This window comes from Benincasa hispida, chromosome 8 (genome assembly GCF_027475165.1).
Source record: "Benincasa hispida cultivar pf3 chromosome 8, pf3_genome.v1.1, whole genome shotgun sequence".
Taxonomy (NCBI): Eukaryota; Viridiplantae; Streptophyta; class Magnoliopsida; order Cucurbitales; family Cucurbitaceae; genus Benincasa; species Benincasa hispida.
The window spans coordinates 63777275-63801931 of record NC_143485.1 but is presented as its reverse complement, the minus strand read 5'-3'; the positions used below and the strand labels follow the sequence as shown (position 1 = coordinate 63801931).

Below are 24657 nucleotides of genomic sequence, written 5' to 3'. Positions count from 1 at the left end.
TTTATGAATGCTTGTAATTCTGTCATAATGAATTTGGAACGATCTTACTTTCGCTCATGGGTTTTCTTTGATAAGAGATCCTTCATTCTTTACATCAGTCAGAAAACTTACTTCATTCCCAATGAGTAGGATATCATCAACATACAACACAAGGAAAGCTACTGAGTTGTTGATGATTTTCTTGTAAATACAAGACTCATCAACATTCTGACCAAAGCCATAATATTTGATCGCAGTATCAAATCTTATATTCCAAGATCGAGATGCTTGTTTCAGTCCATAAATGGACCGATTAACCTTGCAAACCTTTTGCTCTTGATCTTGTTCAATGAATCCTTTTGGTTGATTCATGTAGATGGTCTCTTCAAGATTACTATTCAAAAAGGCAGTCTTGACGTCCATTTGCTATATCTCATAGTCATAATATGTGGCTATGGACAAGAGAATCCTGATAGACTTTAACATGACCCCAGAGTTAGAGTTGATGTCCTAAACTCTCGTGTCCTATAGTTTGTAAACAGTATGCACGAATACTTGTGTTATTAATATATGATATTTACTTCACATCTTATATTTTGCTCGGTTAATTTTTTTATTTGCTTTACCACAAACCAATAAACATAAATCCCTGGTTATCTGTATGTGACTCAAGCATGTATGTGGTGACATAAAAGTGGATCATGTCTTGAGTGATAACCAAAATGGTCTGTAGGATATGGATATAGGAGGGAAACCTTATTCTGGTAACGCTATGGATGCGGCTCGCTTTGTGGAATGGTCACAAGTATTGTGACTTATCACAGATGGTCTGAGCCTGATCATTCATGTTGGGGACATGCGAGCGGGGGCATCCTATACAAAAAGTTTGTATAAGATTTGACCACGAAGTGTTAACATCTCGTTATATAACACCGTTCATGACAGAGACTTCACTTCACTAGGATGGCCATAGGTAACATGACCTCAATCCTGAGTGAGTTGGGAACTCCTACCATTGTGAGCAATCCTTTGATTTGTATGGGTGCGAGTGGCCAGGCCGTCGATTCAAACCTACCATTTTGGGGATTCGTCTGATTTGGGAGCTGAGAACTCAGTTACACAAGATGGAATTCACTCCTTCCCCAAGGCAGGGGTAAGTAGATAGATGACTCCCTTAAGGGCTGATTCTGGGGCTTGAATGATGTGGCGTCACACACCTTCTCTTGGCTCGAGAGGTGTTCACACATAGTTGGACTATGTTGTATTGTTCATTAGAGGAATCCGTGGTACTTAAGGAGTGAGATGTAACTACAGGGGCATAACGGTAATTTGGTCCAACTGTACTTACGAGCATCTGTGAAGGTTCATCGTACTCATGATTGGTTATATCGATGGACACAAAAATATATCTGTGGTAAGAAGAGTTGAGCTGTTGGTCTTTAGTGGAATGCCTGACAGTTAACGGATGGTGGATCTCGTGGCTAAAGAGTTTAGTCAGCTATTCATGTACCGTTGGAGCTTCGAGCCACAGGTTCATTAGGTCCCCTGGGTAGCTTGGATAAAGTCGAGAACCAGTATTTGGGTTGATTTGAAATGTTTAAATTGACAAGAGGAAGTTCGATTATATATGATATAATTGGACTGGTTAATTATATATGATATAATTGGCTAAATGTATGAGATACATTATTTTGGAGGAAATTAGATATAAATATGATTTATATTAAGTAGAGGAGAAAATACTATAGTAGATATGTGATATCAAACTATAGGATAAAAATATAATATGATTATATTTATTAATTAATTAGTTGATTAATTATATGATAATTAATCTATTTTTCACGTTCGGACGTGGGTTAGTGGAGAGCATCGGTTAATGTAACCGATCAATTAAAATGAAAAAGGTTTTCATTTTAATCACCCGTCGTCAGATCGCCCAAAGAGAATTCGGAAGCGCGCATTGGTAGAAAGCAAAACGATCGCTTAAGCATTTCAAGAGACTATACGATAGCTCCTCGCACCTACATGATCGTCTACTTTATGCCTAAACGATCGCACGCTATTTCTTACACGATCGGATAGCTTCTCTAAACGATCGTATAGTGTGCCAGTTTTACTAAACGATCGTGTACCTTTTCCTAAACGATCGTTCAGTAAATCCTACACGATCGTGTAGCTCATTTTAAACGATAAGCATTTCTGCTATGCGATAGCGTTGTTTTCTCTCCCACTTACTTATCTCCTACACGACTTGTTTTTCCTCCGTCCTCTACCAAATTCACCAAAGCCTACCCTTTGGGTTTTCACTCCGAGAATACCCAAGGCTCATTAGTGGTGGTGTCATCCCCGTTGCAGTCGTAAGTTCGCGTTGATTGTGCTGTTGCAGTTAACGTTTTCTGTCGGGCATTGGTAGAACATTTGGAGGGTCCGCTACGTTGAATTTTCGGAGATTTTAGATAGTCTTCAACTGGTATGGAACTTTGTCTCCTTGTTATTTATCTTTGTTTGTAGCATGCCGTTAATTAAGTTTTGATTGCATAACTGTATGTGTTGAATGTATAATGTTATATTTTGGTCACAGTGAGATCAGAGTGATCCGAACGCGCTCATGGAACTCTCGGTATGAGATCCTTCAAACAGGTGAGAAAGTTTCTTCATAGTTCACTCCCTCAATTTGGGTATAAAGCCTTTGCCACAAGTCTAGCTTTAAAGGCATGTACCTTTCCATCTATACCTATTTTCCTCTTGTAGATCCATTTACAACCTATAGGTTTTACCCCATCAGGTTGATCTATAAGCTCCCAGAAAGAGTTAAAGTACATGGACTCCATTTCTTGATTCAGGGCTTTAGTCCATTCATCATTGTCAACATCTTCCATTGCTTGTTTATAAGACAATGGATCCTTAACTCCATCACCAGTTCTGATGTTTTGGGCTTCTATTAAACCTATGTAGCGTATAGATGGGTTCATAACCCTCCCACTACGTCGAGGCAATCTCAACTCTTAAGATAGATGACTAGATGAACTGATATCAACAACTCTTGTTGATGTATCGACCTCTTCAACAACTCTTTCTGAAGCCTCAGTAAATTCATTAAAAATCTCATTTAAAACCAGTTTACTTCGTGGTTTATGATCCCTCATGTGGTCTTTTTCCAAGAAGGTAGCGTTTGACGATTCAAATACTTTATTCTCACTTGGATCATAGAAGTATCCACCTCCCATTTCCTTGGGTAACCTACAAATAGACACACTTCTGAACGAGGTTCCAACTTTTTAAGGTTTGCCATTAGCACATGGGCTGGACATCCCCAATTCTAAAGTGGCATAAACTACCTTTACGATCTTTCCATAACAAAAGGAGTTTCAAAAACACTTTTTGAGGGAACGTTATTCAAAATATAAACTACAGTCTCTATTGCATATCCCCAAAATGAGTCAGGAAGATGAGCATAACTCATCATAGATCGAACCATGTCCAAAAAGGTTCTATTTCTCTTTTGATACACCATTCTGTTGAGGTGTATCTTGGACTGAGAGTTGTGATGTTATTCCATGTTCTATCATATAATTTTTGAATCTTAAGTCCATATACTCTCCAACACGATCAGATCGTAGTATTTTTATCTTTTTACCTAACAAGTTTTCAACTTTAGTCTTGTACTCATTGAACTTTTCAAAAGCTTCAAACTTATATTGCATAAGGTATAGATACCCAAATCTAGAATAATCATCTATGAAAGAGATGAAATATTCATACCCACCTCGTGCATCAGACTATAGAGGTCTGAATGTATAAGCTCCAAGGTTTCTTTTGCTTTATAACCTTTTCCAGTAAAAGGTCGTTTGGTCATTTTGCCTTCAAGGCATGACTCACATATTGGTAAAGAGTTTTCTTCTAAACCATTTAGAAGTCCACTTTTTACCAACCTCTCAATCCTATTGAGTTTGATGTGACCTAACCTTAGATGCCAAAAATGGGCATTTTCTTTAGGAGAAATTCTCGATCTTTTTACAGTTGTTGCTGTTTGAACATTTCAGTATTGAGCACAACTTTTATGACTAACGACCTTAGTACATATAAGTTATTTCCTATTGAACCAAAACCTAACTCCATTCCATTCTTAAAAATAAATACTTTATTCTCAAAGAATGATATGGTATATTTTTGTTCAATTAGACAGGAAACAGAAATTACATTCCTTTTGATATGAGGAACTACATATACGTCATGTAATAACATATATCGTTTCTTGTCCAAAAATAACTTAAGCTTGCCTACAACAACAGCTGAAACGACCTCACCAGTACCGACTCTAAGAGTCATCTCTCCAACTTCTAACTGTTTCTAGGAATTAAATCTTTGATGGGAAGAACACACGTGGTTAGTAGCTTCTGAATCAACTATCTAGGTAGAATCATCATTCTCTACTGAGCACGTCTCCAAGAAAAATAAATAAGATTTATTTACTTTGGAGTTCTTCCTTTTCTAGAGAGTAGTGGGATCAACTCCACAACCCAAGTCATAAACTCCAAGTTTCATCTCAGAGGATAATCCTCATCGATAAACTTCATCATATTTGGCAAAGATTTCTTTATTTGTTAGTCCCTTGACATTCAATATGGATTGGAGATTATCTTGGGAACTGACACTACTGGTTTCGTTGTCATCAATCCTGTTTTGCTTGAATTGTGAGAACTTTCGTTCAAACAATTCTCGCATTGATTTCATGATCTCATGTGCAATGACCATGTTCTCAAACCTTTTGGTCAACACATCTGGTATGCTTGTCAAAATATAAACTCGGGCATTAGAATTAGCCTTCGTCCACACCTCATATCCATCACGAACATTTCGTGGTGCATCAAGGGTTGGGACTTGAGGACAATCCTCAGTCATGACAATTTCGAGGTCCTTTACCATGAAATTTTTTTTAATGGATTCTTTCCACGTCATGTAATTGAAATCAGTCAAATTAGAAAAGGCAACTAACGAAAAAAACACTATTTAACATATTTGTTGAAAAATAAACACATTGATTTACATTAGATTTTAGCATAACTCTTAAAAAATCTAATCAGTTTTAGCAAAATCTAAATGAACCCCGTTTAACATCTAATTTTGCAATGACACTTCAGTGATTTAGGACAAAAACCACCGAAGGGTAGTCAGTTATCCCTTCATTGAATTAAGACACTCTCAACCAATCATTACACCAGAATAACTCTTATTCCTATAACAATCAGTCATCATTTATTTGGTCAAGAAATAATTAACTTGCTTAATAATTTTTCGTAAGTGTGACACTCCATTTTAGATCCTAGAGTTCCGCCTCGATGAGCCAACTGAAGGAAAAAATCGATTGGGGCAAAAACTAAAGCGATCCTGTCCATATCTGGAGTTTGTCTTGATATTGACCTACTTCACAAACCATCCAAAGGGGGACGCTCCCAGGACGCCTTGAGGCCGTGCAAGAAGGTTTCATGGTGCAAACCAATGAAAGAGACCGTAGGACATGTTGACACACATCCCTCTCCCACTTACTATAAATACTCTTTCCATTCACCTTGATATTGACCCATGCAAACACCATCCGAAGGGGGACGCTCCCAGGGCACCTCAAGACCAAACATGAGTCTCACAATGTGAATATTAAGGGAGAAACGTAAGTGGAAAAAATGATGTATCATAATCTTTTCCCCCACTGAGCATTTTAACAACCTAGGGTTTAATTTACTTAGGAAAAATACAACTAATTATTTTTACTAAGTGATTGTTTAAGTTTGCCCAAAAGTAACATTTACTTTGGAAGTTAAACAATTTTGATTAATATTCGTTAAACACTTTAACAAATTTTAATCAACAATTGCATGCTTGTAACAAATCTATCTAATTCACCTTTCCAGATAGGGGTGCGATGTTTCTGTCATCTTAACCCAGCCTAGACAGAACCCACCTTAGACAAAAGGTCCCTTATAGATATGTTTGCTACAAATTTAATCTTTTATTGAAATCAATTTAATCCTATTAAACCGATTAAAAAAAGATTAATCTAATTTCTAATCTCATTAGAAATTTGTGAACTTAGGTCTATGTGAACCATATTTTAAAACTATTTAAAAAAATGTTTTACCTAAATTCGCATGCAACTCTTAGTTATTGATTTTAATTTCTATTCTCATTTATTTATCTCTTATAAAGTAAATGAAACAAATTAAAACCTACATTACATTGATTGACATACTATATAAAATTATAAAGTTTATAAGATTATCTAGAGTAATGTCATGCATCATGCAATGTTCATTTCATTACAACATATACATAACACTTATATATAACAAAGTAATGAAATTAAATAATATACATTACATGCATTCATCCAAACTATATATTATAATGATTATAATATAAATGATGCATTGCTATGTTATTTATGCATGCAAGCATATAGTATAACACTTATATTATATGATGCATGAGCATGCTATAAAATTAAATCATGCATATACATATATTATAACACTTATAATATAAATTATGCATGAAAATAAATGCATAACCTATGGTGGATTTTGATTATATATGACATACAATATGATATATAAGAAAAAACATACATCATATGTATATTTAAGACAAATAGTTAATGGACCGGGATAGGACACCTAAAATAAATTTAAAGGCTAACTATTATAGCATAAGCGTCACCCAGTTGGAAACAAGTGAATCGGGCCTTGAATCGAACCACCCTTCAACGAATTCTCTACAGTGATCGTGTAGCAAACTTGTTGTGCGATCTTGTAGCAAATGCTACACGATCGTGTAGCAAAATCTACACGATCTTGTAGCATTAACTACACGATCGTTTAGCAAATGCTACACGATCATGTAGCAAGCTACATGATCATTTAGCAAAAGCTGCACGATCATGTAGCTATAGCTACAAGATCTTGTAGAACTGCTTCGTCTTCCTTATCAAAGCAGTGCTCTTCAAACTTCTTTGAAGCTCCCCGGGAACAACACGAGCGACTCAAAACAATGAATTACAAACTCTATAGCAAAATTATGTCCAAAACAAGGGCCTTTACAAACCAAATTAATGAATAAAACCTTAAAACTGAGTATCCTATCCCGAAACATCCATCAACAAAACCACATTTATAACCATTCATCGCATGAACTAAATAAACAGAATGCAGTAAAACCCACCAACATTATAGAAACAATTCAATAAAAGAATGAAATTTGAGATCAGTAAACCAGCAACCTAGCTCTAATACCAATTGAAAGAACTCTATGAGGGGAGAACTGTGAGCGGAAGTAAGATCCTCCTAATTTTCATTTTTCATTGAATATTAGTTTTACAGTTAAACAAGAACAAGATATGCATTTACATAAATTATAGCATGCAATACTAAAGGAAAACTTAGGATTTCAGAAACCCTTACCTTTGAAGAACACTTCCTTCAAGATTCCCTCGAACAAGTCACGAATGAATCTTCTTCTCCAAATGGGACACTACCAAAAAGAACCTTCTGTATTCTCCTTAGGGATTGAGAATGATAAAAATTGTGGGCTCTGCCTTAGGGCTTTGGAAGAGGGAAGGAGATAGAGAGGAAGAGAGGGAGGAGAAGAACTTTTCTTCTCTGTGTTTTTTTGTTTTTTCAATGTTTTATTTTTTAGGAAGAAGATAAATCAAATTCATCTTCTTCTCTCACACAACCCACGTAATTGACTGAGAGAAAATGGAGGGAGGAAGTTGTAACTCCCTCCCTTTAATTAATTAATATTAATTTAATAAAATTAAATTAATAATAATTATACATATAATTACAACCTTATTATATGTATATAAACTATATGTTATATCCCATATAACACATAATCTATAGTTACATATTGTATCAAATACAAAATAGCCTATAAATGTGTTTTCTCTCAACAATACATGACATTTAATATAAATCACAGTTATATTAAATTCACTTATATGAATCTCATTCATATAATTAATATTTGAATCATATTCAAATATTTAATTCCTCTCAACTAATTTTTGGTATTTAATATATTAAATTTAATTACATGAATCTCATTCATATAACTAGTATTTGAATCATATTCAAATTCCTCTCATATGACCTTATATTATAATGTATCAAATACATTATATTAATTATATTTTCATATACAATTAATTTAATTAATTATATTATATATAATTAATTCCCTCAATTAATTTGAACACTTCAATTTAATCCAAAAATAATTATCAATTAAATCTCTGTTGAGCTACAGATGGGACCTTATGAACCTGTAGATTGAAGCTCCAACGATACTTGGATAATTAATTAATTAATTAAACTCTTTAATTAAATTACCCAACATCGTTAACTGCCGGTCATTCCACTAAAGACCGAAAACTACACTATTCGCACTACAGATAAATTTCTGTATCAATTAGATATAATCAATCAACAGTACGATGACCTTTTACAAATTGCTCATAGGTACAGTTGGGCCAAAATTACCGTTTTGTCCCTATAGTTATATCTAACTTCTTAAGTACTACTGATCCCTCTAATAAATAATAAATCACAGTCCAACTATGACCAAGTCTCTCTCGGGCCAGGAGAGGGTGTGGCCACTATATTCAAGCCCCGAAATTAGCCCTTAAGGGAGTAACTTATTTACTTGCCCCTGCATCGAGGAAAGATTGAATTCTGTCTCGTGTAGCCGTATTCCCAGCTCCCCAATCAGATGAATCCCCAAAATGGTAGGCTTGTTGAGTTGGAAATCTTGCAACTCTCACCCATACAAATCTAAGGATCGCCTTTATGAGCAGGGGTTCACAAATCACTCAGGATTCAGGCCATGTCACCTATGCTCATCCTAGTGAAATGTAAGTCTCTATTATTAACGACGTTATATAAAGAGACTAATCATTTCGTGGTTCAATCTTATACATACTCTTTGTATAGGATACCCCTGCTCACATGTCTCCACATGAATGATCAGGATCAGATCATTTGTAGCACTTTACAACACTTGTAAGACCTACAAAGTGGGCCATATCCGTAGTGTCACCAGGATAAGGTATCCAACTTTATCTATCTACTACAAACCGTTTAGGTTATTATTTAAATAAGATCCACTTATATGTCTCTACATACTTGTTTAAATTACATAAAATAACCTAGGATCTTAATTTATTGGATTGAGTATATGCTTATGAAATAACACTTATTTTATTAACAACAATACATTTATACAAAGTTTACAAGCTACAAGGTTATAAGAGATTTAGAATACCAATCCTAACACATTGATCATTTGTTTGGTCGTCCAACTAATTCCATTCTTACTTTGTTTTACTATGAAATCGTTTCGATTACATGTTCATACGTCTACAATTAGGGCTTTGATGAATGTATAGGTCCCAATGATTTACTTGATAATTGAACTTGCATGTTTGCTGCCGTTACTTTTGAAGTATTAAAAAGCTGGCATTGATCTGGTCACACTAGTTCATTAAGTAATCCCCTCATTTATTGTCAGTGATATTGACATCAGATGATTTATTTTATGATTTGTATGTACATATCGACTTAAAAATCGACCTTCTTACCATCCATCAATACAAATGTTTCATTGACTGTCGCGTCAATTAGGTTTAATAGTAGTAAGTCGATATATGAACGTCAATAGGTCAATAAATTGATATCGATCGATCGGTAACGATAAAGCTGTAATGTAGTTGGTAGCTGTAAATGAATGAACTCCTGTGAACTTCCTTGTTTGCAAACTGAATTTCCATGAAAACCACAATTTCTAGATAATACATGACATAACCTTCACTACAAAATTCCTCCAGCTGAATAGTTTTCAACATAATATACAAGCCTATCCCATATAAAAAATGTGAATGTGGCCATTAAGAGGAACCTCAGTCATGCGCAGTTTGATGTGTTTAGAAAAACAATATTTAGTTGCTATATCGACCCGAATATCATTTTCAGTAGTGGTGTAATTCATGAGGCCTCACTGTAGGAGGTCGTTACTGGGAGAGAAAACCCAACACATTTATGGCAATCTCATTTTTTCAAGTTATTATTTCAGTTTTGCATTTTTTGGGACATGAACTTTGATATGCGTCCCATCTGGAGCACCTAAACACCCCTATATAAGAACAGAGCAACCATAATCAATAGACAAGTAGAACAATAATCAACCAATCAATTGAGCTCCCAACGAGTAATTATTAATTACCTTATACCACCACCATCAGAAATTGGTTGAATTTTTTGGTATGGAAACATGGGGTTTCCAAAAAAAGGCATTGGCATCAGATAATAGATATAAGATATTTGTGAAAACATTTACTAACAGTTCTACTAGATCTCTTAAAGGTGAACTCAACCACCCTATTCTTCACATGGTGCGCCAATATGTGCAAAAAAAATGGTCACGATCTCCTCCACACCAATATTCTTAGTCCTCTTTAACTTACCTCTCATAACAAGAATTGCACATAACTTATGAAATGTTTGTCTCTCCATACAAAGAGTATTTACACAACTAACATCATTATCCTTAATTAGAGATTGCAAGTGGCATATCTGATAAGTCATCCTATGAAATTGATCCTCCAATCTATTATGTGGCGCACATCCAGGGTTGTAGTAACATAAACATTACCAACTGCAAATACAACTCGGAGTAGGAATACCAACGTATGTATAACAACACCTACATTTTTCTTCTTATCAATAAGTCGAGACATTTCTAATCTAACATGGATACACAGAATTGTACAATTAACTTCAAACATGGGTGACTTTAACCACCAAAAAATATATAAGTGCAAAGGCTAAGGCAAATTTAAATCATGAAAACGAACGTATAACATTATAATGGAAAAAGCAAATAAAAAAATGGCAGATACATAAATAAGAGGATAGTAAATCAACGTTGGAAAAAAAATAGAAGAAAAAATATGGTTTAACGTGCCGAATTTAAGGAAGTCGATACAAAAATTTACATTTAGTGATTCATGCTTAATACCTCTCAACTGATGTGGAGCATGATTGGGTACTAGAGGAAGTGTGTCTGACCAATGACAAAGAGAAAACAACGTGGGATGTAAAAACATAAAAATAAAATAATTCTTATCAAATTTTTTAAAAAAATTTGAGAATGATGAATATTGACGTCAATATGGCTACCGTTTCTTACTGCTCATTTAAAACCCCATTGGACAGTGGTTGACACTGCGTGTGACAGACGTTGATAGTTTATCAATGAACATACTTCTATTGATGCATTAAACAATCCACTTATCCATTGTATGTTTTTCTGATTGGCCCCATATTTATTTTCCTAGAGGAACGAAATGCATTGTATAAACTGTGCCTATATTTATGTCTTTACTGATTGGATAACCAATAACTACCAGTCATTTAAAACCCCATTTGACAATGTTGTTGGCTTAGTAATCATATCGCATTGTTTACTATTCATCAATACGATGAAAATGCAGTGGCATTAATTTCTCTTCAACTTTATTAAGAGCAAAACGCGCGAAAAGGACATCAAGTTCAAAAAACGTGTCATCGATAAATATGAGAATGTGTCAATAAGATAGAAATGACACGTTTTCATTTATTACTATTGATATCGATTTACTGATATTGACAATAAGTAAATAAGACACGTGTCATTTCAATCGTTGCATTAAAAGCTGATAAACTAACGATCACCTAGAATTTGAAACAACGGCAACGCTCTGACTACTTGCTTGTATATTACACCACTCATCTTCCTAATCCTTCAATAACCTTTCGAATTTGGATTTTTTTTTTTTGTATTTATTTATGACCCAAAAATACCGTAAAATGTCCTTGGACTATAACTACGTCATAGACGATGATGATTGGTTTCAGTACGTGAACGATTATCCTAGTTCTGACCCATCGATCCCAATTACACCCTAATAATGGAGGAGTCGTCCGGGGAGGATGATGACTACTCTAAAACCTGCTTCTCGGACTACCCGTCTAATGCTTGGAGTTTGAGTTCTGACGACTTGAAAACTGACACCTGAAGCACGACACCAAAGCCCCAAATGACTGGTGAATGTGATAACTCAAAGGACGAGGTGGAAGGGAATGCAAGCACCAGAGAAGGACCGACTCCATCAAGTCCTCAACCAACTTTCAATCCAACAATAGGAGTTGATTTGGTTAGTTCAAAACCCAATGTGAACCAACCCTCCCCTCACGAAGCATCAATGGTATCAGTAAACTGCCCTGCGGACCAAAAAGGAAAAGCTGAAGGAGTGGGGAAGAAGCATTGTGCTAGTCAAGGACCAAGTGGCACGAAGGTCCATAAGAAGAACCCTAAATGCACATTGGTGGTCATATCCAGTAACTCTGAGTATGATGAGTTCTTCTTCATGTAGTTGGACTGGGGGGTTGGGGTTCTTATATTCTTTTTTTTTTTTTTAATGATGTGTTGAATATCAAAACCTAACGTCATTATTTTGTATGATCTAATTATTTTGTATTTCTTTAACTTTTATATGAAAATGAAATCGTAGTTTCATCGTCTACTGTCTTTTTTTTATGTTAATTTATGTTTCGTTTGTGGGACTACGTGAAAATGAAATTGTAGTTTCATCGCCTACTGTCTTTTTTTTCCTTTTTCTTTTCTCTTTCTCTCTCTCTTTTTTTTTTTTTTTTTTTTTTTTTTTTTTTAATATTGAGTTCTGTTTTGTTTGTGGGGTTGCGTTTAAAATATCTAATACGAAGGAACAGGTAAGAACATATGCATGCATCGAATAGGTTGACTGAAGTCTTAATTGGCCACCATGTTTTCCTCCACGATTTTCGTGTCGACGGACCATGATGCACGGTAGATCAATAAGCATAGGCACAAATGTGGTTAAAAAATAATTAAAAAATCTATCTAAAAAAATCAAAAAGCAACTTTCGTTACGGATTAAAATAACACAAATCAATATTTTCATCGATATTATTATCGTTATCGACTACTCAATGAAAACCGGTAAATTGATAAGCGTACGAGCGAAAAATGTTATAAAATTGTTAAAATGGCCATAACCACCATCGATGGATGTATCTGTAAATCCGTATCTTATAATTTTCGAGGAAAAAAGATGGAAATTCAACAAAAAAATATTTTGATAAAATATGTGGGTCCCACTATATCCACAAACGCAATCAAATTAAGGACCTTCCTAAACTCAATCGGTTTATAATATTTGATTACAGATGATATGGTGAACTTCATATTTAATTACGTTTATGGATGGTCGTGTAAATAAAAACAGAAGTAATCAGATATAACCCGCTAACCATACCCATTCATGTAGTAAACGTAGCCTTAGTTGCAATCATCCAAACAAAATGAAAGTTTAATTTCCCACACCTTCACATCATTATTATCCAATTCAATACTAACAAAATCATGTAATTTTCTAATCCTTTGTTCCCTTTAATCATATTTCCCTCCAAAGCTAAGGCCCCACCCCACTTCCAAACATTCCCTTTTTGGGCGGCAAGAACCAAAGGGAAGAAAGCTCGCTCATGTCATCCCTTCATCATTCCCCCTTCACTTTTCTTCTTAACCCCTCTTCAATGGCTGAAGATTTCTCAATAAATAGCCAATGTGATTCAAAGAACACTGGTTCTCAATCCATTGCACTCGAAATTTTCTTCCCCACTTATAATCGACATTGTCGCTGCTCAAATTCATCACAGCCCTTGTCTTTACAAATCCCATTTTGGGGGAAGAACAAGAAATTGAGAAAGAGGGTTTCTAAAGAGGGTTTGTGCTTGATTTCCATTTGGGTTTTGTTTTTATGTGTAATTGGTTATTGAAGAATGAGAAACTTCCATAAGCTGGACCTTATTGCTCTGAGCGTTTGTAATGCTTTTCTTCTGCCATTAGTTCAATGCTCAGCTCATGAAGGGTTGCAGAAAGCTAGGAGTTACAGGAGCATTCAAGACGGCCATGAAAAGGTAAAGGTTAAGCTAATTTTCTCGTTACAAACATTAATATAAGATTAAATTTATTTTAGCCCACTGTTTTCGTGTTCGAGTTTAGAAGTGATTTAACATGATATCAGGTTAGGAGATCCTCTGTTTGAATACTATAAAGTCATATTTTTTTTCCTCTTATTAACCACTTGTTGGCTGTGCAAATTTTGGAGCCCACCGGTGAAAGAGAGTGTATCAGTGTTGATATAAGAACTATTGATAATAGATTAAATTAACAGTAACTTTTTCACCTAAGTTTTTTAGTTTAGTGATTTAACATGATATTAGGTTGGAGATTCTGTGTTTGAATCCTATAAGTCATTTTTTTTTATCTCTATTTAACCACTTGTTGATTCTTGTGCAAATTTTGGAGCCACTACTGAAAGTGAGTGTTATAGTTTTGACATAAGATTAAATTTAAGGTAACTTTTCTCTTTAAGTTCTTGAGTTAATTATTTAACATGGTATTAGAGTAGGAGATCCTATGTTTGAATCCTATAAAGTCTTTTTTTTTCCTCAATATTTACCCACCTGTTGATTTTGTGTAAATTTGGGATCCTACTAGCAAATGAGATTGTTAAAGTATTGATATAAAATTAAATTTGCTGTATCGAGGTCAGACTTATGTTTATAGTTTTGCAGTTAAGCCATCAAAAGAGATTTGATATTCAACTCCATGGATTGCTCCTCTGGATTTCAATGGGGTTTCTAATGCCTTTTGGGATACTTACAATTAGAATGTCTGGTCGAATGGCTCGTGGGTCGACTCAGTTAAAGGTCTTCTTCTACCTCCATGTTGTTTTTCAGGTAAACCAACTATCATTCTTCATTCTTCATGCTTCTACTAATTTTTATAAATAGCTGAACTCAGAGGAAGATGATGTTTTCTTTCAAGATCATGAAATGCTTAAAAGGCAACCATTTTTTGTCTTGACTTTGATAAGAACATAATGATGCCCAGCATGTTGTACCATCATGCTTTCTTTGTTTTTATTCTGAAAAAAAAAGTCTTTTTCTTTAGTTCTGCTGATTACAATTCAGTGGCAGAGAAGTTAAAGAATTCATACTTGAATAGCAAGAAAAAGATTATAATTAGTACTCCTCATGATCCTTCTCAGTGTTTTCAATGAGCACAAACTATTTCTCTCTCTCTCTCTCTCTCTTTCTCTTTTCTAAGAGTAAATTATAAAAGTTATTCTTGCATTTTAAGGTCTTATGTAGGATTGTCCCCTGATTTAACATATTAAAAGAAGGATAAATCTCTAAAATTACCATTTTACCTTAACCCTGTGCAAGCTATAATCTCTAGCTTGTCAATTTCTTAATTAGTATTAATTGACAAAGTTAACTTTGGGGTAAGTAAAACAATTAATCTTTCAAAGCATGAGGATTTATGATATTTGCATGGTCACTAAAGTATACGGATACAAAAGACTTTTGCAATTGTCTTCTTGACTTTGCTCGTTTGGAGTACTTTATGGGTCTAATTTTGTTTGGCTCCTTTCTGTGCATTTCTTTGTTTTGCACTTTTTTTCCCCTCAATGACAGCTGAATTTTTAAATTAAAAAAGAAAGTAAAGCATAGTGATTCTTGATATTCTTTGAAGTATACTGACTTAATTTCATTTAACAGACGCTATCCCTCCTCTTGGCCACAGCTGGAGCTGTAATGTCCCTCAGAAAATTTGAGAACTTATTTAATAATAGCCATCAAAGAATAGGTTTAGCTCTTTACATAGCCATTTGGGCACAGGCTGTGATTGGCATTTTCAGGCCTCAAAGGTAAATTTCCTCTAGTTTTCCCATTTTCCCTTTTCATTTTTTAGGACCTTTCTTGACTTATGGAACTTTGTAGGACCAAAACATGATTGTTCCACCAAATGATCCCATTAAAATATGCATACTAAGAGTTTGTCATAACTTCTATAGGTAATCAAAAGCACTTTTAAATTTTATATTGGTATCTAATTACTAAGTCAAAAATGTTTTAATTCTTTCTTTTTAAATACATAACATGCTTTTAGAAATTGCACTCAGTTATTGCTTATTCAAAAAGTACATAACATGCTTGTGTGAAATTTTTTTCTTTTAATAACCGAGTTGAAGCTTTTCTGAGAAACCACCACTGCCCACTTCACTTGTGCAGGGGAAAGAAAGAAAGAAATGCATGGTTTCTTACGCATTGGATTCTTGGAACAATAATTTCTATAGTGGGAATCATCAATATCTATACTGGCTTAAATGCCTACCATAAGAAAACTTCAAGAAGCATAGGATTATGGACTGTCCTCTTCACTGCAGAGATCTCTTTCATTGGTTTCTTTTATTTGTTTCAAGATAAATGGGAGTTTTTGCAGAAGCAAGGGGTTGTTTTAGGGGAATCTGAAGCACTTTCACCTTCTGATGAACAAGTAGAAACTCAAAGGCAAAACTCCAAGGAGTTGTTGCCTGATCCTTGTACCAAACAAAATTCACTCAGAAACTTGTTTGATTAAAATGGGTTTTTTTTTTCCTCCCCATTTTTCTTACTATCTACTTTGTTTATATGTTCTATCTGACTGAAATTTCAACTCTATTTTTGATGCCTGCACTTTGTGCAAGTGAACGATGATCCTCTGGGGAGGGTTATGCTGATGAGTGCATGCATCAAAAAGAACATCTTCCATTTTCTCAAATTTACATCAATTTCCTAATCCAAAGCTAATTCCTAGTGGTTAAAGTTTGTGCCCCAAGAGATATCATTTGGATTGAAAGTTGTGTGTTAAAGAGTATATATGTAAAAGCTTATTTGTTTAAAGCTTGTGGATTTGGTAATTGTTTAATATTGTATTAAAGAAGATCTTGTTATAATCTTTCTTTAATTCTCAGTGATGATGTGCTTTTGAGTATCATTTTTCTTCCTTTTTCTGAGTGGAAAAGGTAGTCATTTAGAGGATGGGGGTACACAGTTTATAACTTCAACTTGGTCTGTTGGGTGGTTTTTGGAAATGGAAGAGGTTGGGAATTCTGGTTTGATCTTTAAAGCTTTGCTAAAGAAGTCAATTTTTCTTCAAAGGGAGGATCTCTTAACTGCTCCCATGTATATTTAAGTAGACTTTTTAACTTGATAATCGACATGTATTTCTTTCTTTAGTATTAGAGGTTCAAATCCTCATCCTTCTACCGGTAGAAAGAAATGTTTTGTTTTGTCAAATGTTGCAATAATTTAAAAGCACAAGGTTATAGCCTTCGGTTATTATAATGTTGTTCTATTATACATTTATTGCTCATAGAACAACGATAATCTACTATAGAGGTGAAAATTTAACTCTTAAATTTCATTGTTGAAAATATATGTTTTAAAGTTAGGTTTAAATTAACGCATTCATAACTATATTTAAGACCTTATTGGGAATATTTGTAGGTTTATCTTTGGTGTTTTCCAATGTTTTCACGTTTGGTACCCTAACTCATCCTTACAATACATTATCCCATTCCCACACATGTATTATGGTCGAATAATAACCAAGGATCTTTTGGGAGTGTTTGTTTCAAAGATTGGGTTTAGGATGGGTTAGACATCCTAAACTGAACCTTTGTTTGGGATAAGAATTTACACTCTTTCCCATAGGTTTGAGGAATAAACACTATTCAAGTCCATAGGTTATACTTTTTTTTTTTTTTAATTTAATTTAGGAAGTTTGTCGACCAATTTCTAGACACCACCTCTATTGACCTAGTATATTGTAAATGTAACACATGTGTTTGAGTGTGTTTTTAAGATAAAATAACACATTTTCGTCTTTAAAATTTGAGGCTAATGTCTATATTTGGTACTAAAATTTCAAAATGGACACCTTTAACCCATGAGATTGAAAAATAGAATAAAATGATTCAACAACTCTCTTTACTATTAGAAAAATTATTAGACTTGGTTAATGTAAATGCAACATATATATATTTTTTAAACGTGGTAGATGAAAAATTAGTTTGGCTAAATTATACAAAATATCCCAAAACTTTGTACTTTGTGTAAAAAATATGTTTAAACTTTCAGAAGTTTCAAAAGTATCTTATACATCTAAAAAGAGTTAAAAATACCCTTAGCATTAGTTTTGTATGGAAAACATTAGGGGCCGTTTGTTTTTTGGAAATGTAGATAGCTGGAATATTTAGATGCCTAGAATTATAAATTTCAAATGTTACACATCCTTAGATAACCATATTTGTTTTGTATGAATATTTTTAAAGATAATTGATAATACTTGGATAATTATGTTTGTTTTTGTAGGAAATCTACCCCAAAATGTCTTAAATTTAGATAATGTTTCAAGAATGCCCTTTCGTCTATTCATTAATTTATAATTAATTTAATATGATTTGAACTTATATAACATATTTATTTTTTTAATTTGAAATTTTTAAAATTAAAATTGTTTTATTATTTTACAAAAAAAATAATATATATTAATTTATGATTTTTTTTATAAAATAGTACTAATTTAAATTTGAATTTGAATATCTTTCTAAAAAATAAAAAAACAACTACAATAAAAAATATAGTTGCCAATACTTATTTTAATTATAAAATGAAAATAAATATATATATATATATATATATATATATATATATATATAGAGCTTGAGCTCTCTGTTCTGCCTCTTTCTATGTTTGTCTAATAAATTGTGGAAGAATGAACTTTTGTTGGTGAGTTCTACGATGTTTATAAATTTGTATACATGAAAACTGTTTGGCTGTGTTTTATGACAATGAATATAATCTAAAGTTGTTTTCTTAAATGTTTGTTCTTACTGTAACATATCACACATCTTTGCTCCAAAGGTTTCATCCAATTGCAATTCATTCCCTCTTTCCATTACAAATTGTAAAGTTACACAATATGTCTGAATTTGACAAGTTGAGCATATTTTCATCCATCAAAATTAATATTTTTCTAATTGAATAAGTTAGGACCAAGGATTAAAGTGTATTGGTGAAATATCCAAAGACACTATATACAAAATTCAATTTGATATCAATACCAGTATATTAGATATAAAAATTTGAAGTTCTTAGTCTTTTGAGATATTTTTAAATTTGGATACTTATCAATACTGATCGGGATGGAATCTCTTAGTGTCACTCTCAAAAGACCGCCAATCAAATAATATTTATAAATCATCAAACAAACTACTTATACTAACTAGTAGTACAAGTGGCAAATCCGGGGTCGAACCACAGGGAAGAGCAAAAGATTAGTTCCTCAAAACTTATTTTTAGTTAAAATGGTAAAATGGGGGGGGGGGGGGGGGGGGGGGGGGGGGGGAAATTGGTATTGATTGGATAAGTCGAAATGCATAGAAAATATAGTGCAAATAAAGTAAAAGATAGAAATGCAATTAAAGGAAACAATTTAGCTTAAGGGAATTGGAATTGCTTAATATAATCTTGATCATCAAATTGTTTAATGTAGTTTTAGTTTCTTAACTATGCCTAGCTTAATTGATTGGACATCCAAGCAACGGTCCTAATTACCTTATTAGCCAAACATGTTCAAATGAATCCATATTAAACATGATTAACCAATCACATTAAGTTCTAGGGCTTACACTAGGATGAAAGTTTAATTTTCATCGTCTAATTAAACACCCCACTATGATTTTCTCTAGGTTGATAGGAACAATACGATTCATTTTAGACAACAAATTGCAAACTACCTACTGCTTCTTATGGACTCACTAACAATTTCATGTTACATATTGCTAGATAATCCTAAGCATTCAACCACAAATCCTCAAGTAATTTGTCAGACAATCAAGAGAAAATGCAATTGATTAAGTATGACAAACAGAAAGAAACCATAATCAAGATATAGAGATTACAATTAAACAAAACTCCAAAAAATTATATTGTTCCAAATCCCTAAACTAGACAATAGCTAGAACTTACATAAACATGGTGACGGAGAAGACAAATCCCAACATTGTTCCTTTAATTACATGAGAAGAGGAAAGAAAATATAGAAAAGCACAAGTGGCAGAGGGAAAAGTGGAAGAAATTTGACTGGAGGCTGAATGGGGGTTGATCCTCTACCCTAAAAATGAAGAACTCTTTATATAGTAGTTGTGGTGGTTCCATGGCGCTAGGGTTAGCGCCGCAACGCTTTGGCGCGCACACATCTGTCAAAGTATGTAGTGTCATAGCACTACAAGATAACGACACTGAAATAAATCTGGCACTTTTGGAAAAAGCGCCACACTTGGCATTGCGGTGCTGAGGGATGCGCCTTCAGGGGCGTTTTTGTCATTTTGTCTCATTTGAAGCTTGGATGCTCTTTTTAACTCTTAATTACTCCAAATTAACCCTAAACAGTTTGTAACGGCTGATTCTACCTCTTAAGTGCCCGAAACCTACAAAAACACTAAATAAACACATTAAAACACAGTAAAGACCTAGAATTAAAAAGAGGAAGATAACACATTTATGGTGTTATGGAACACCCTCAACTTAATTCTTGATGGTCTTCAAGCAAGGTAGAATCACACATTCACACAAAATTCATGCTTGCTCAATCACAAGGGTTGTTACTTTAGTCTCAACAGACTCTTAAGATAAGATTTGCAATCAAAGATGAAATTTGATTACAATAAATCAATGAAGCATGTTTAAAAATGATTCTAAACCTATTCATGCATGGATGAGTTTAAAGCCCTACTAGTTGAGCCCACACAACCCAGAATGGTTTTTTAAGGTTCTCAATTCGTTTTTTCCCTACTCTAGCTTGAAGGCCTAAGAGTTAAGCTTCCTAGACTCAATGATGCGATGATAGACTTAAAATTTTTATTCCATTTTTGTCTTTTTCTTATTTTCTTACTTTTACACAAAAGAGGCACCTTATCTAGACACGTCACCTTCGTTTTGACTTGCCCATACGGGTTATATGAAAGACATCTAACTACGAGCAATGTTTCCTAACAAGGTGCCAAAGCTTACTCATTCCTCGGGGTACTTTAGCTCAGAGAAAAACTACGGGTGTCATAGCCGCCCTAGGTTAACCATAACCTCAACAAAGAGGAGTAATCCTCTTAAAAAATAACATGCAAACTTGTTTTTACTTTACAACATGCTTTGGCTTTTACAAACTTTCTTTTACTGTATAACATGCTTGGTTTTTACAATACAAAACAAACGTTCGGCAAAAACTTAGGCATGCATTACTAGGTTGAGCTTTCAATCACTTAACACCTATTATTTAGGCCTTTTGAGGTGACAGCAAAAATATAAGCCCAATAATACAACTTTTGAGCATGCAAGACCTAATTTCGTTAGACAAAGGACTTAAGCATGCATGAAAGATAATAAAAGTTTTTAAAATAGACTAAAAATCATGATCATGCTCTTTAAACATAATTTCATGCAAACTTAATCACAAAGAGGGCACATCAACAACTATTAATCATGACAAACCAAGCAAAAGAGCAAGCAAGAAATTCAAGCACACAAACATTGTCCGAGCACAACGTTTAAGGACCCCAAACATACCCCATCCTCAATTTAAAATGATACATTGTCCCCAATGTATCTCTAATCTAAGCCCAAAAATAAAAAAAGTCAAGGGACCAGAAAAACTCCTTTGATGACGTTTACATGCACGTGATGGTGGTATGAAGGCTTGCGATGAATTGATCTTCTTCTATTTTTAGGGCAAAGGAAAACCTACAAAAGAAAAAGAAGAAGCTCAGCTACAAAAGCAATAAAGGAAAACAGTAAAATTTTTTCACCTGGCTCCTTCCAGGAAGGGCATATTTTTAATGTCGGTTGCTCGATGTGACCTGTCCCAGTTTCGACACAAAAAAACTTCTCATATTTCTCTGGTCCTTTCTTAGATGAGTCAATATAGCCCGGTAAGGCTATAAGACTCTTTATCTTTTGAAGAGAACCAGACAGGTCAATTTTGTGATTTTTGAAATTAGGCAAAAAAGGAAAATGGAAAGAATGAAAAGACTTAAGTCACCCAAAAGAGTCAAAAGAAAGAAAAGACTCAACAGACTCGTGAGGACTAAGGGAGGAACACTAAAAAATATATGAAATACTAAGTATTAGAACAGGACGAGGTCTTTTGTCCTCTAACTCTATCATTTGGATGTCGTGGGGTTTAGACTTTGGATCCTCCTTAGTCTTACAAATTGACGAGCATGGAGTGACGTCCTTATCATCATTAGAGAAGTAACACTCCCCAAGAAACTTTGCCTCCGAGGAATAGACAATGGGTTGCTCTGGTTGGCTCTTCAATCTCTGCAAGGCATCGATTAGTTGGGCAACATGGTTTGCCATGCTTTGAAGTTGAGCTTGAGTGTCTTATTGAAATTGAAGAAAAGTATTAGAAAATTCAGAAATTAAGAACTTCGAAGTCATACTGGGGACGAATCTAGAGGAAGTGGTTCCTCTTCCTCCACCGTGTCGACATGAACTACCTCATGCTTCTAGGCCTCTAAGAAGTCAAGGGAATTATCTGGCAACGACTCGTCTAGTGATGCATTCTGTACATGCGATGAAATAATGATGCTTATGAGATTTAACGCTTAGTTTTCTTTAGTAAAACCCAAGTGCAAATTTGACCAAAGTTCCTGGTGAGTTCAGGATCGAACGTAGGGATTGCTTGTAAGTATGCGATGAAACTAAAAGATGATCTTAGCGTGAGTTTAAAATGTTCAAAGGAGTGATTGAATTAGCAAAGTTAAACCTAAATATGCGATGAGGATTATGTCTAAAGTGAAGCAGTGTGAGTTGGATAACAATTATGCGATTGGAAGTTTGAGAAGAATTTTTACTAACATTTCCTAAACAACTAGATGAAATATGCGATCAAGCTATACACTCAATGTTACGACCAACACTTCTCAGTATTCTTTGCCACATTATTTTATCTCTAAGATGCATGCGATAGGTGTACTATGTAGAGAATGTACTTATTTCTAAGGAACATTTTCTCTCGTTTTATGAGATCTTAATCTAAATTCTCTCAAACTTAGATTAGCTTTACTTAGAAAAATTTCTCAATTGATTCAAACAACAAATATAAGCATGCATAAAACAAGTTGATCACATAATTCTTCCAGTTATTTAGTCGGTTAGCTACAATCTTCTCAACCCATGAACGATTTAGCTATGCATGATATTGGTGAAAATGATAGACAAGATGTATAATAAACATGTATTCATACTGCAATTCTGAATTTGTCAATACAAGAAATACAATACAAATACACAAAAAGAGAAAGGGTCAGAAAATCAAGCCGTGGCTCGCAATATCTTGCTTCCTTCAACTTGTTTTACAACTGCTTCCTTAGATATTCAAACAATGTTATCTTCTTCTTTCTCTAGAGTTCTAAGCTTTCACCAAGGAGTTTCTATGGAAGGATGATAAGGGTTTCAAGCAGAATCCTTTCTCAGGGTGTTCTTCTTGTCTCCCATAATGTATCCCCTAATATAAGTCACGATGTATATTGAAAAACTTAGAACTAAGAACTAAGCACTAAGAACTTCGAACTCCTTCTGCATGGAATTTGCATGAGTATTTATAGGTGTTTACGAGTACTTCTTTTCTTAAGCTCATGATTGTGTTGATAGAGCACATTAAATTCCATATCTTGTTACGTCGATTGCAACATGTCAGTGGTTCATTGAATCTTCAACACAGCTTTCTTGTCGGCCACCAACGCAACTTGTGATGTGACACCCACCGTCCATGTCATGTCATGCCTCATCGCTTTCAGCTTATGCGATCGTCTTCATTTTCTTCTCAGGCCGCTTCTTGCTTTGAATGCAATAATGGGCATGCGATCACGTGATCATTAGACTGCTGAAGAGTAGACTGCACAGAAGTAGCGAAATTAGTCTGGAATTTAAATATGTTATACGTTGAAAGTATGTGATCGCATGCTTTGCTTTATGTATAGATTTATTGGCAAAAAGTATCTAGATTTCATGCTTTTACCTTATTATTTTAAAATAAAGAGATATAATAACTTGTATTTTTACAAGTTATCATCTAGCCTCCCAACTGAAGTTGCAAGTTGGGCAACAAGCTCACTCAGACTTTGCAAGTCAGTTCTAACATCTGCTTTGGGGCAAAGACTCCCACTGGAAGCGCTTGAACTCCTACTGCATACGAAGGTTGTCCTGCTAAAGCTTAAAAGTATTGTCAGCAAACTCCAAAATCAAAGCCTCTAAAGACTTACCTAACCCTGAAGAATGAGCATGAATTGAGTGGTAGGGTGCTGTGAGATCTCGGTTGTCCAAGCTATGTTGCCATCTTGAGTATCCATGGTCAAAAGACTCCTCTGACCAAGCATGGTGAGGCACATAGGCCAAATGACCATAATACCCTTCTTGGAATGACCATGTGGTACTAGACTCTACTGCAACCTCGAGCCTGCTACCTCTGCTTGCTGTGAACTCCACTCTGTCACGTGGCCAACAAGGCAGTCAACTCGACAATGTGGCGGTCAAAGCCACTTTCCTCATCGTTTTTTGAGCTTTACTTGAGATACATTGGGGACAATGTATCGTTTTAAGTTGGGGGTGAGGTACCTGTTGGGTAGCTTTTATCTTAGCTTGGGGTCCTTGA

At 34.4% G+C, this 24657-nt stretch overlaps 1 protein-coding gene across 1 annotated transcript; it reads left to right on the top strand.

The window, feature by feature from the left end:
* Window positions 1–13639: 13639 nt before the first annotated feature.
* On the top strand, window positions 13640–16938 carry LOC120083468 (Cytochrome b561/ferric reductase transmembrane protein family). The gene is made up of 4 exons (XM_039039235.2): window positions 13640–14030; window positions 14691–14855; window positions 15681–15829; window positions 16194–16938. Exons 1-4 carry the CDS (start codon window positions 13893–13895, stop codon window positions 16540–16542), a joined length of 801 nt encoding a protein of 266 aa, XP_038895163.2. The 5' UTR covers window positions 13640–13892; the 3' UTR covers window positions 16543–16938.
* Window positions 16939–24657: the final 7719 nt, after the last annotated feature.

Excerpts from the sequence above, each read along its gene's own strand:
- LOC120083468 (XM_039039235.2), top strand. The coding sequence starts at position 13,893 with ATGAGAAACTTCCATAAGCTGGACCTTATTGCTCTGAGCGTTTGTAAT. Across the intron at positions 14,031-14,690 it reads TTCAAGACGGCCATGAAAAG|TTAAGCCATCAAAAGAGATT; the intron begins GTAAAGGTTAAG and ends ATAGTTTTGCAG. Across the intron at positions 14,856-15,680 it reads ACCTCCATGTTGTTTTTCAG|ACGCTATCCCTCCTCTTGGC; the intron begins GTAAACCAACTA and ends TTCATTTAACAG.